General features: G+C 39.3%; 1 protein-coding gene across 1 annotated transcript; it reads right to left on the bottom strand.

The window, feature by feature from the left end:
• Window positions 1–4,592: 4,592 nt before the first annotated feature.
• On the bottom strand, window positions 4,593–13,154 carry ubxn2a (UBX domain protein 2A). Its single transcript, XM_014992522.2, has 7 exons — window positions 13,075–13,154; window positions 12,654–12,713; window positions 11,650–11,760; window positions 10,710–10,819; window positions 10,147–10,284; window positions 9,512–9,673; window positions 4,593–7,891 (listed from the first exon to the last, which is right to left on the bottom strand). Exons 2-7 carry the CDS (start codon window positions 12,654–12,656, stop codon window positions 7,708–7,710), a joined length of 708 nt encoding a protein of 235 aa, XP_014848008.1. The 5' UTR covers window positions 12,657–12,713; window positions 13,075–13,154; the 3' UTR covers window positions 4,593–7,707.
• Window positions 13,155–14,294: the final 1,140 nt, after the last annotated feature.

Here is a 14,294-nt window from a genome sequence, read left to right on the forward strand (position 1 = left end):
CCTGGGAAAATGCACATGCACAGTAAAAAATGCTGGGTTATTTTCATAACCCAATTTCTGGGTTGAAGTTGTTGGGTCATAAGTTGGGTTAGTTTGACCAAATATTGGGTCAAAATTCATAACTCAAGAGTTGGGTCAGAAATTTACCGGAAGTCTACAGCTTGAACACTTCTGTTGGGTCAAGGGATGGGTAGATTTACCCAATCGGTTGGTCTTTAACGAAGACGAAACTTGGAAGAAGCCACGCCCCTCTTCACAAGCCTCCATTTTCAACAAGACTCTGAACGTAGCATATCGGCCTTCTCCTCTACTTTGAAATAAGGCATGATAAGTAAAAAGAAGATAAAGTTTCAACGTGAATATGATTTTATAAATAGAATTAATTCCGAACATGTTTGATATGTATTTTTATGGTTATTTAAAATGTTTATTACGGCAGGTTGCTCTGACAAAGAGCTTCGGTGGTGCTACAACACGGCTGTTGAAAAAATAAAAAAAGATGAAGGGGAAGGGCACAATTTGTCAAGTAAATTAAATTCAGTTGTTTAATATAACCTCAATCAAATTTGTTCATAACTTAACAAAGTCACATTTTTAAAAATCGATTTAGTTTTAAAAGAAAGATAGTTAACGGTTTGTCCCCTGATTTTCGCGGGCTTAGTTCACTAGCAGGGTGAAATATGCGCGCGCATCCTCAGCGGGCTGAGGCTACGTGTTCAAACACCACCAGTAATGGCGGAGGAGAGCGACCAGAGGTATTAATAAAGTGGGTATATTATGATTTTTGAAAATAAAATAACTTTTACAAAGTTATTAGGCGATAAATTAGTTGTGTAAATCTGAATTATGCGCTCGGTTTATTAACATATAGCTTAATTACAAACATATCCGCTCCCCTGCAGCCGCTGGCTCGTCTCGCCCGCTTGGTCAGTTGACCAGGTCATCGAGTGCGGCTCGTTAAGCCGAGAGAGAACGACCGTCTCCCGTACATTGCTTTCAAACTCCTGCTGGTTTTTGGCAACGAGTTAAAAGCAAAAATAAGACAATACCTAATGTTAATGTTTGCTAAATTTTATTATTATTGTTACTATTAATTACAAATACATTTATTTAAAGTTGGTGCTGAAAGTTATTCAGCACTAAGTTAGTGTTTAAGTTAAGTTTTACTTCTAAATTAAATTATATGTGTCACTTTATTTTATTAAGTGCTATATTTATTTTTAGGAACATAAAAATTACTCTGAACATTTGAAATTGCTGGCTAATTATAAGTTATTTGCAGTGGAGACAGCTATAAGATTTAATTCAGTCATTCTTAAAGTTTGATTTGTGATTTCGTCTTTTCTGATAGATTTTGTAATTTTACATTCAGGATCTTCAGGAGAATTAAGTGAAACCCAAACTCCTCATTCTCAACAAAGACCTTCTGTATGGCCAAGAACATGAAACTGCTCCCTCAAGGTATTGAAGCTCAGAAGAAATGTTCTCTAAAATGTTTTCATGCTTTTTAATTACTGCAACATTTTAACACTAACTTATGTTTGATGTAGAAGATGATGTAGTCTTGCAGCTGCTGCCAGTACTCCTTCCTCCCTGCTCCACCTTACACATTTGGGAGAAGAGTTTCAGACCCATCAATCTGGAAGTTCAGAAGGCTTCATTGATATCCAGTTTTAAGTCAACATTCATCTCTGAACCATGCTCAAATTGTTTAAATAAGTGCATCACATTCAATAGTGAGGTTTTGTGTTAAACTGGAATCAGTCAGAAATTAGTTTTTGAGAATGTAGCTCTATATCTTTAAATTCACTAAAGGCCTGTTTTTGTGCTTCTCTCTCTTGTTCTCAACGAAGATCTTTTGTATGGCCAAGAAGAGAAAGGAGCAGCCATCTTCTCAACAACATGAATTTTCTCCCTTAAGGTATTGAAGCTCAAGAGATGTTCTCTAATCTGTTTTTAACATTTAACATTTTAACACAAGCTTATGTTTGCCAGACAGACAAGTTGATGTAGCTCTGGAGCTGCTGCCAGTTCTCCTCCCTGATCCACCTTACATATTTGGGAGAAGAGTTTCAGACCCATCAACCTGGAAGTTCAGAAGGTTTAATTTGATTTTACTATACATGTATTTTACTGTGTGCAAAAAAAACAATGGATTATGATGTGCTACAAAAGAATTCAATCTGTATTGAACATCGACATGTTGACATGAGGTGTAAGTTAAGTATGAAGTGTTTTGTGCTTCTATATGTCTGTCATTTCTCACAATGAACTGGGAAACTGGCGTCACCTTTTCATGGAAAATAGCTCCCCGTTTATAGTTTAAACACAAAACAAACCGTTGTCTGTTGGACAAGGAAAATATAGTTCTTCGTAAAGTTATAATGTTGGTTTTTAAAAGCCTCATTGGATGTGATTTATGACATATAGAACCTTTGATTTTCTCTAAAGCTACTTTCCGAGGCAGATGCCTTAGCTGGAGATGTTTACTCTTCACAGAAAGCCTCTAATCAGAGCGTGACAACAAACATATCATGAAGGCTTCAGCTGCTGAACCAAGACCTCTTTGTGAATTCCAAGTATGCAAACCCCTCGTCCGAAACCACATCACTGACAGCGACAAAGGCTCTGTGGCGGGAAAGGTCAGGCATTTTGACCTGCTTCTGAGCGGGTATGTTCCCGGTGTTACATTGATCTGTGTTTCCCCATCAGATACGGTTCCCTCAGCGTCTTCTCGCTGCTCCGCACCGCCCAGGCGGCAAAATACGCGCGTAGCAAGAATGCGCTTGCTCAGCGTGCTTATCTGGAGAACTACGGACACTGTGAAAGCTCAAACGTGTTTCGGCAAAGTTGTCGCACTTTATTCACGTTTTTGCGAGAAAATAATTATAATAATACACACACACACACACACACACACACACACACATATATATATATATATATATATATATATATATAAAATCCCCTTCTCACCCTCTGCGAGTGGCGTCTTTCATCCTCTGAGCTCGGGTCCTCTACTAGAGGCCTGGGAGCTTGAGGGTTCTGCGCAGTATCTTGGCTGTGTCTGGAACTGCACATTTCTGCACTGAGATGTCTGATGTTGTTCCTGGGATTTGTTTTAGCCACTGCTCCAGTTAGCTCCGAGGGCCCCGATGACCACAGGCACCACTATGGTCTTCACCTTCCAGGAACAAGCGTGTGCTTGCTATGTGCGTGCTTTCTCAGTGCTCATAACAAGCAAGCACGTATTTTGCCGCCTGGGTGGTGCTGAGCGGCGAGAAGACACTGGGGGAACCGTATCTGATGGGGAAACGCGGATCGACGTAACACCTGTTATGCGTGAAGTGGAATGTGCAAAATAAAAGCCGGGCTGCTGCCTGAGTTAAAAAAAAAAAAGAAGGCCGTTCTGAAAGGAAATACGGGATTTGAAGGAAAAATAATTCCCTGCGTGCTTAGCCTTATTAAATATGTAGCACAAAAGGAAATGTGTTCTCTTTAAATCCATGGCCAGACGGCGCTATCTGGCTTGCAGAGGTTGGGGTGCTTCCTGTCTCCCCAGTCCAGTGAGGGAAAACTATATGTGTGCTGTAAATTTATGGAGAGGAAAATACTTTTTTCATCTAGGGTTCTTCTGTGCGACCTTCACCGTTCGGAGAATGTCAGCTCATTTTCCACAGGCATGAAACATCCTCACCTCCCTCACCCAAACCGCTGTGCTTGAAATATTGAAGATGGATAATGGTGCTCCGAGTTCTTTTGAGGAGAGATACAAGAAAGAACGAACTTATGTGCAAAAGAATAAAAGGGGTCAAATTAAATAAAAAACAAAATGCAGCTCTAACACTCCTTTATCATACAATCAGATGTGTTAAAGGCTGGATCAAGTTTATTAGCTCTGAACTTTTTAAAAAAAGTCAACCAATCTTGACTTTGTTTTAATAAAGTGGTAGCAATTTCTACTCCATAAAGCAGAAATGGCTACTGCTTGATAAAGGTATCGGGGATGTGGCTGACTGATCAGGGCGCCACTGTGTTAGAGGGTCTCTAAACTGCTCTGTTTGATTCTGTAACATCTACAAAAACTAGATTGGTCTACCTCAACTCGCTCCTTCTTTTAATTTTTTTTTTAAGATTAATGAAACCTGATTTAATTTGTGAAAAAAAAGAAAGCGATGTCAATTCTCTATAGAAGTGGGAGGGGCTCAATTTGTACTAGAATCACCACCCCCATTAAATTTAAGCAAATTAGAATGAACCAGTTAAGACACTTCTACCTCAATTGGTGATATGTAACAAAGAATGCTAGGAGAAAAATCTGACACAATCTGTTAAAAATAATAAAAAAAAATAAATAAAAAATAGACCTGGACCTTGAAACATGACGATGAAAAACAAGCCAATGAATCATCCAAGAACTGGCTGAGAATTAATAGACTGATTTGACATCAATATGTGAACGTTTCCTAATGCGGAACTGAATATTTAAAAATATAACCACAGATCCAAATCCTGTCTTATGGGCAGATTCAGACTGCTCTATTATTTTTTTTCTTTTCTAAATTAAGACAAAAGACATTCCTCCTGAACAGTTCATGTACCTTTTTTTTTAATAGTACAGGCTTGCTTAGACATCACTGTGTAGCACATTTACATAAGGCATGGATAGTTTGGCACACCTCTAACTAGAAATACAGTATAGCAGTCATTCTGTACCTGAATTTGACATTCTTGACAATCTCATGACAAATCTGAGCAGACCTAGCCTTTTGCGAGAGTTTCTGAGATTAAAAATGAAGACTGTCCATGAAAAAAAGATAAACCACGTAAAATTATAATTGAGTTCAAGCCTTCAGCCAGCATAAAAAATAAAAAATAAAAATAAAAAATAAAAATCAAGCAGAATTCAAACAGCTCAACGTGAATTTTCAAGATATGCTCGTTGATTATTCAATCGAGTAAAACAGCAGATTTCACATTCCCACCAGCCTCAATAAAAAGAGAAAGAAAATACTGACATTATGGAAAACAATAAAATTATGTAAACACCTGAAACAGCCAAACGACAAGGCCAAAAATATCTATACTGTGCAAACAAAACATCACACCTCCATGAATATGTAACGAATGTCCCACCTATCAGCGCCTTTTTAAAACTGCAGTGCATAAGAGTTGTGTTCTTACATTGGGAAGACTTTGATAGTTGTATGAGGGGAAGGACATTTCTGAGCAGATATTTATCACCTGCTCATTGCAGATGAATGAATGAATTTCATATTTTTGGAGCATTTAATGATAAAAGTGACTACACCTAATACAACTTTAATAATTTCTAAAAACAAGAACGCTCCTCACAAATGTATTTTTACACGGTTGTGAAATTACACGTGCATTGTCCGTCATATATATTTATATATATATAGGGCGAAAAGGCCCGAAAGGACTCCTTCAGCTTGACAGCATCCCTCACCGAAGGTGTCCACCAACGGGTTCGAGGGTTGCCGCCGCGACCTGTGGGACTCCAGAAGCAGCCAATGGGTACCGGCATGCAAAGCGGCATGTGGCTCAGGTGGTCATTGAGGCAAAAACTTGGGTGTGGGAGGAGTTTGGAGAGGCCATGGAGAAAGACTTCCGTATGGCTTCGAGGCGATTCTGGTCCACCATCCGGCGTCCCAGGGAGGGGAAGCGGTGTAGCACCAACACTGTTTATAGTGGGGATGGTGTGCTGCTGACCTCAACTCGGGACATTGTGGGCCGGTGGGCGGAATACTTCGAAGACCTCAATCCCATCAACATGCCTTCTTTTGAGGAAGCTGAGCCTGGGGACTCTGGGTTGGGCTCTCCAATCTCTGGGGACGAGGTCGCCAAGGTGGTAAAAAAGCTCCTCGGTGGCAGCTTTTCGGTAAATCACACAAACAATATGTTTACAGACGGCCTTTAAAGAAAAGAACACCATACCAACAGTCAAGCATGGTGGAGGATCCATAATGCTGTGGGGCTGCTTTGCGGCATCTGGTACTGGAGGGCTTGACCGTATCACAGGCATCATGAAATCAGAGGATTATCAAGCAATTCTAGAGCGAAATGTCTTGCCCAGTGTAAGGAAACTTGGTTTGTGGCAAAGATCCTGGCTCCTCCAGCAAGACAATGACCCAAAGCACACCTCCAAAAGCACACAGGCCTGGTTGGTTGAAAGGGAAAAAATGGACTGTTTTAAAATGGCCAGCAATGAGTCCTGATCTTAATCAAATTGAAAATCTTTGGGTGGAGCTGAAATCTGCCATTGGAGAAAGGAACTGTAATGTACAAGAGCTTGAGCATATTGCAAAAGTGTGGGAGAAAATGCCACCCGAGACGTGCAAGAAGCTTATAGATGAATATAAGAAACGTTTGGAGGCTGTCATTGCTGCCAAAGGCTGCGCACCCAAATATTAAAGAGGGGTGTCAATATTAGTGCACATGCTGGTTTTCTGTTTTGTCCTTTGGAATTAAAATATTTATGTTGAAATGGTAATTGTCTTTGTTAAATTACTTTGGACCTCAAATTGAAAGATTCTGCTGATATAAGTTTTGAACATTTCCATTTATTGCTGAAAATATTCACTCACCTATGCAAATCATGAAGGGGTGCCAATAATGATGAGCAGGACTGTATATATATATATATACACACATACACTAATATTTTCATAAATGTCGCTTAAGAAATCATCAGGCGTTTTGGATGATTTTGTGGAATATTCTGTCTGGACGTTTGACCACTCTTCTGGTCAGAACTAACAGAGCTCATTCACTCTGATTGGTTTGCTGGCACGGACCCTGATTTTAAGCCTTTGTTTATCGTTTTTCCAATAGGACTGAGGTCGTTCGGAGGCCATTCGGGATGCATAACGCCAGCCAATCAAAACCTTTGCCCCAGAAACTTATTTTTAGAAACTGTTAAAGCTATACAGTCCACCTCCCCCAAAAAAGCAGAGTTTTAAAAAAGAAAAGAGACCAAAATTAATCATATTTAGCGATATGATGAGTGGATGTGAATTTCTATCCAGACCTGTAAATAGCTCTGGAAAAAAAAACAAAAAAACATTAAGAAACCACTTAAAATGATCAGTTTTTCTGATTTTACTTTTTATAGGTATATGTTTGAGTAAAATGAACATTGTTTTCTTAATATCCATTTGCAGAAAATGAGAAATGGTCAAAATAACGTAAAAGACGAAGTGCTTGCAGACCTCAAATAATGCAAATAAAACAAGTTCATATTCGTTTAGAATCAACAACACTAATGTTTTACCTCAGGAAGAGTTCAGAAATCTATATTTGGTGGAATAACCAGAAGCTTCAGTGCTGTGGTCTCTTAATTTTTTCCAGAGCTGTATGTGACACCACTGTGTAGTGATATGCTGGGTTTTCGTAAGCCTGTTTTTGGAAACATAAACTTTCCTCTCGAGAAGATCAAGTCAAAGTAGACGCTGTCAACAGAACAGCCCCTGATTAGTACTTTCTGACTAATCTGGTGAGAATATCACCTTTAGCTTGTTGACAACAAAGTGCAGTTCAAAGTGCACAGTGAAGATTAAAATACTAAGAGGCGCATTGCACCTTAAGGGTGCTATATATAATATATATATATATATAAATGGACGACTTGTTTATGAAGAGAAAGGGGGAAGGTAGCATGCTGTGTGAGGTATGGGACTGTCTCGGTCAGGAGTGTCCAAACAGAGCCTGTGTGTTCAGAGGTCTCTGGACGATGACGGCGTGAGCCAAATCCGCCTCCTCAAGACTCAATTCTTTGTCGCTGAGCTCCCGGAAAGGAAGTGATGTCGTCAGGATGAAAGGTGGGCAGCTCCTCTGGCAGCGGGCGACGAAATCCTGGACGTCGGAGATCCTTAAAGGAGAATCATTACTCAGATTAGAACTGAGGGGTGAATGAGGTTCACAGAGATTTTTGTTAATTTTGGGCTGTTTTTATAGTCACTGTGAACTGGTTGTTGGGCTTAAATTATAGAAGTTGCAATTTTGCGATCACGACTATTTATATAAATTAAGTCATCGGTTTGCGGCGACTTGCGATTTACACATATCTGACCAATCACTTTAACATTTTCTGTAGTTTCTTCTTTTCTGACCAATCATGGAAACCCGGCTGAATTTTGACCAATCCAATTAGTCCCCGGATAATTCAACATCCTGTTTCATGGCGTCTTTTGAAAGCCGATTGTGAAAAGAAGCCAAGATGAAAATATGCATGATTTTAGACAATCACTTTTTTTGCAAAAACATTTTGAGATGTTCTGTAGGATTTGCTTCTATTGTGCATAAAATTCATATTAATTTGAACGACCAACATGGAATTCTTCTTTTGGACTTTGTCAACTCGTCAGGAGACGGTCTTATTTGTGTTAAGGATGCCATTTCAAGAATGTTCTTGAAAATATTATTTGCATTTTAAATATTAATGTTCAAATCTTGTCTTTTTGCGGAAGGTTATGTGCAGCAATTTCAACTTTTTTTCTGTAAGACCATGCTTTAGAAAAAAATAAAGCTTAAAAAAATTGTAACTTTGATCACGTTTTGAAAAAAAAACTGCAAAATTAGCAATCACAAAAAACACCAACATCCTGGAGAGGACTGAAAGTTGGTCAGATGGATACAGAAACGACAAAAGGATGTACAAATAGACAGATAAAATAATGACTGATGGATAAATGTTTTGATGGACAGACAAAAGGATAGAGAAATGGATAGAAGGTGATATGTGGACAAATGGATGAATGGATGGCTCTACATTTTAGTTAACTAATCAATGACAGACATTTAAATATTCTTATTCCATAATAATCCTGAAAAGATTTAAAAAAAAACTGAATGAATTTCTTTAGTTTTCCCCTCACACACCCCGGGTGAAACATCCTGTTAAACATGCCAATTCCTTTATGGAAGCCCAAGACTCCCAGACTAACACTCCACCCCTTGTGTTGACACGTGAGATCTGAGGCAGCATACTGGTAACATCATCTATTATTAATGATGACCCGGCAGTCCTGTGGCAGCCCAAACACTCGCTGCACTCTGAGACTATAGCTTAAGACTGGAGGGGTTCGGTCCTCTCTCATCCTTTAGCCTGTTATATAAATGCTGCATCGGAGTTACGCAATTCCTCACTGGGGATTTTATAGATCCACGCTGCTGCTACAACTCAGATTATGTCTCTGAAACCCCCATGTGCCATTTCTTCAGCCTTCAAACTTTATCAGACTAGAACAAAGCTTTATGTAATTTCCCCCCCCCCAAAAAAACATAAACCCCTTCACCCCCTCCCCCTGAGCCACAATAACCTAAAATCTTAACCCTCACTCCCCTCTGCCTTTTACTATATATTTACTATGATGTTGAGAGATTATGGGATTTACAGGCAGCGCAGTGGGAACAGCCAGTGTTGAGATATTCTTCATGAAGATCGGTTTTCCTGTGTGTGAAGTGGTGCAATTCGGGGGGACACACACACCTATGCGATAGGTTAAACCTCTGCACCAGTCTCCTGCCGTCGGCCAACCAGATCTGCAGAGAGGTGACGGGAAGGGAGTGGTCTAGTGTTACCATGGGAATAGGAGGAGATTCTCCATCCTCGTGCACAGACGGTGACCGGGCCACAACTCTGGGTGCAACGCTGGGAATGGACATGGGGAACAAGAAGCAGACGAATTGTCGGTTTGAAGTGTGAAAAGCAGGTGCAAAGACGCTCATGGTCATTTTCTCAAAAGTTGGTAGTGTTCAAACATACCTACAATGTGAAATATTATTTTTTAATGTATGTATGAGTTGAACAACGTGACATTTGTGTACGATATCCTGTAGACGAGATCCTAAATCTTAAAGGCTGACAGAGGGCCTTTTAGGATTTGCCTCTGGGTGTTTCAATACATGAACCTAGTGGGACACCTAGTGGTCTAAAGTATTATGGCAGAAGTGGTAATAAAACCATGTTGAAACTTGAGACAGTCTATGACTATTTAGCAGAGGCAGTACATTTTAATGATACTGTAACAGTAATCCTCTCTTTATATTCCAAATAACTCAGTGTAGGCTCTAAGATCTATTTCAAATAAAAGAATAAAATGAAACACAGCAAAAAGCTTTCACCTGCCAAGTCGGTACCCTCTCCCGCTGAACGGGTGAAAAGCCTTCTTCTTGGGGACGTAGTTTTCTTCAGTCATATCCTCCACACTGATCTCCAGCTCCTCTTCCTCTGCTCTGCTCTCCCACTCCGCTGGAAGCTCCCTGGGACAGGTCAAAGTTCAGCGAAGGAGTATTGTCAGATTAATCAATCAGTAAGACAAAGGGGAAATGGGATAGATCTGCTGTCTGTATACTCTTGTTTGTGTACCGAAGTAGGGACAAACTTTGGCTTAGTGCAGTGTTGTGCACAGCTCAAAGGTAAAGAACAAGTTGGATGCTAATTTTATTGATAAAAAAGACTGGATTAAAAAAAAGTGTTCAAATGCCTGAAGAACTTGCAAACAAACCGACAGATAAAGGAACCAAGTCAACAGGAAACATTGCTTCATTTCCTGAAAATTCCTTAAGGTGGTGTAAATGGATTAAATGATTATATGCAGTTAGAAACAACGACTACACTACAATTGTAAGCATTCTGAGTAGATTTCGGATCAAAATATGCCAAGTGCCTCAATGGAGGCACTCACCCTCTTTTGATGGCATCCAGGAAATCTTGATTTTCTGGCACAGAGTAGCTGCGGAAGTCTCCGTCATTTATAGTAAAGCCGTCCTTCCACAGCCTCACCACCATCTCCACCTGGATTTAACATGGCAACATTCGTATTAAGCCCATCAATAGAGATGTTGACTGCAGACGCAAGGATCAAAGTTCTGCGACTGATTTTTAAATGCAGATTTTGAACTTCAACCTGGTTTTACCATTTTCTAGTCATTACCCTTTAAGAACAACAATATAAGAAGAAGTCAATTATGGAGTGGTCACTTATTAATATTACAAGATGAGACAATATGTCAGTGTGAAACAGAGTTTTGTGATGGGGCAAAGACATTTTAACTGGTCTTAGGACCCTACACTAGGGGTTAGCATGTGGCTAACGTTGCTAAAACAGCACACTCAAGTTGTATATTTAGGAGAATTTGGATCCATATCTTAACTCTTAGATTTCAAAAAGGCTGCCAACATTTCTAAAGCCAGAGGCTGAAAGATTTATGAACTCCATTTAGCTTTCCTGTCCTCTACTACTTGCTTGCCCTCTTACAGCTTGAACAACCTACAGACCTGTCTCACCACAACAGGACATTTCCAGAGTATTGTCATCAGAGGCGACCTGGTTTCACTAAACTACGGCTTATCCACTGATTCAGCAAAGGACTTCTGAGTTTCTGACGGCCAGCACCTTGTCAGGCCTGGTCTAGTTCCACGCACCGGTTGATTTCTCTGTGAATCTCTACTGTGCAAACTACATTGGTCAAACTACGGTGGTCTGGTTTGTATATTTAATGTTCTGTCGAAATGTGTAATAACTGCATTCTCATAGCACGCACTTACCATTTGGCATTTAGTCTTAGTTTATATGACAACAACTCCATCACACAATAAATATGCAATGAGAGGGGATGAGTTACCTTTGATGTCCCTGACGCATCGTAGCAGATCTTCTCCACCTCATCAAGGAGGTCTTCTACTGAGAAACTACGACTCATTGGAACCTCCTCTTCATTTTCCTCACTGACTGCCTGTTAATAAAACATGTGAAAGGTAAAGTGTAAAAAAAAAAAGTTTTCAATCCATCAAAAACATATCAGCTGATAGTTAAGTTTCCCTCTCCAAATAATGTCTCCTAAACACTTTACTGCTAACTTTTCCACTGCTCTTGTTTCCTGAAACCAAAATAACAAATTACAGTGCCATGCAAAAGCATTTGTATCTCCGGAGGTTTTTCACATTGTCTTGTAGCAGGTACATCATTACTTCTAAGGTGATTTATGCACAAGGTAATTGGAAAGTGGCATGAAAACAATAAAAAAGTGTAGTTTTTTAGTTTTCTTTACACAGATACTGTTAAATAAAATCCAGGAAAGTACCTCTAAGTCTACAGCTAGTTACAATGGATTAGTATACAAAAGAATATATTCACAATGGAATGGCCCAGCCAAAGTCCAGACCAAGAGCCAGTTGAGAACCTGTGGTATGACTTGAAAACTGACACTCCATCAACATCAGTTTTCAATGCTGAAAACTGATTTGGTGAAGAAAAACCAAATCAGTTTGCTTTAACTACTTGGTGAAGAAGAATAGGCTTATAATTCTGGTCTCCTAATATGCAAATTTGGTAGACACGCACAAAAACAAACTTGCATTTGTGATTACAGTGAACAGAAGAATGCAAAAAACAACTGTCTCATTTTGATCCCACTTTACACTTAGTACTTTTATTTGGTCTACCACCTAACATTGTAGTAAATACATAATAATTTGTGATTGTAAAGCGTTCAATTGCGAAAAAGCTCAAGACGTGTGAATCCCATCTGTGAGAGACATAGCAGAGTTGTAAATATAAGGTAGAGCGCAAACAGTAATACCAACAAATCCAAGATTAACGCTTCCCGGTTTATTTATTCTGACTTACCATTGCTCAGCTTTCTCAGCCACAGTGTCAGTCTCTTTCATGCCGTTATGTGTTTTCCATCTAAGAAAAAGAACAACGCTATTATAGCAGAGCCTGTCGAAGCTTTAAATGGCATGCTTCAAATTTATTGTGGTGACATATTTAAAATTTAAAAACATTTCTTAAAACTCATTCCTTCGTTAAGAGTATGCTAAGAATAGTAGTGGAAAGTGCCCAATGTAACAAGCCGTTCTTGACAAACAGCCACACACCCAAGCGGCCTGTACCGATGAGATTATTTATGCAAGTGGGTATAAAAGGCTGTGGACGCTAAGAGCGACACACAAGCTGAACACATAAACGTGGCTTTTACACACACAAAGACACGCTAAAACTATTAGCTACATGCTCATATTAAGCGTAAAGTCAAATAGCGACTTACCAGCTTTTGCTTTTTAACCCGGGTTGCACATCTGCAGCTTCAAGTTTCTGGCAGCGGCTCCTCTGCAGAGCAAGAAATAACTGCCGTAAAGTGCTACTGTCGTAATGCTACAGCACTGCTCAGCTATTTTTAGGTTACCAATCACATCTGGTATATGATATATATTAGTTAATAAATAAATACTTTTTGTTTTTTGGAGTTTTTTTGGAGGGGGTCATAAATGTAAACAATAATATCTTAGCTGTCTCAATCAAGTTTCATTACAAACTAACAGTAATTTTATTTAAATCATTTAAACACAGAAACAAAAAAAATCTTGTGTATATTTCTAATTCTCATGAGTTCTTTTTACTATTTCTGATGATTATGGGTCACAGCTGATGAAAACACAAACTTCACCTTAGAAAATTTTAATGTTAAATTAAACTTTCTTTTTTTTAAACCAGAAATATCAGTCTACTATAAAGTATGAACATGTACTGCATAGGGTTTGTGCTTGATACTTGGTTGGGGGACCTATGGGGTGAATACTTGCATAAATGCTGCTTGATTGCTGAGGTCTAGCCCAAGTTGCTTTCATAGCAGTTTGTTTGCACTATTAGGTCTTGTGTCTCTCATCTTTCTCTTTTCTTTGTTGGGTTTCGGTCATGCAATTTTCCTGCTCAATCAAGCACAACGACACTATGGTCATTAAAGCAGTTATTGCAACTTTGACAGGGTGGGTAGGTGGTGTTGAGAACGAGAGTCTCAATCGATGAATCATAATTTGTATTGACACACGGAGCATAAAATCAGCCAAGAAAAGCATTCAGACTTTACTTATTTTATTAACTTTCAGCGCTGAAAGGAGACGCTTTACCATTACATCCGAGAAGAGTTTCTAAAAAAAGTCTGTGCAGCGTCTGAGGAGAAAGAGGAGGGCAGCTGATTATATGAACTGAAGACACTCCCTGAAATCACACCATGACTCTGTGGTCTGATAAGTTTCTGTTTCCTGTGAGAAATTGACCTTGGTGTCTAACAGAATCAAAAATGTAACTCTTTACTATGGGCCCTTTGTCTAACAGCGTGTGACTCTTTCTCGGCCTTGGTAAAGCATCTCAACACATAATAGTAATCATAATGATTTAACTAATTTACTAATCTCAACACCCCCTGTTGGGCTCTAAAAGAGCCCAAAAAGGAGAAAACAAACCCTAGAGTAGACACTGTCCCTTCCG

This window comes from Poecilia mexicana, unplaced genomic scaffold (assembly GCF_051168715.1).
Source record: "Poecilia mexicana isolate PSO_F unplaced genomic scaffold, ASM5116871v1 scaffold_21, whole genome shotgun sequence".
Classification (NCBI taxonomy): Eukaryota; Metazoa; Chordata; class Actinopteri; order Cyprinodontiformes; family Poeciliidae; genus Poecilia; species Poecilia mexicana.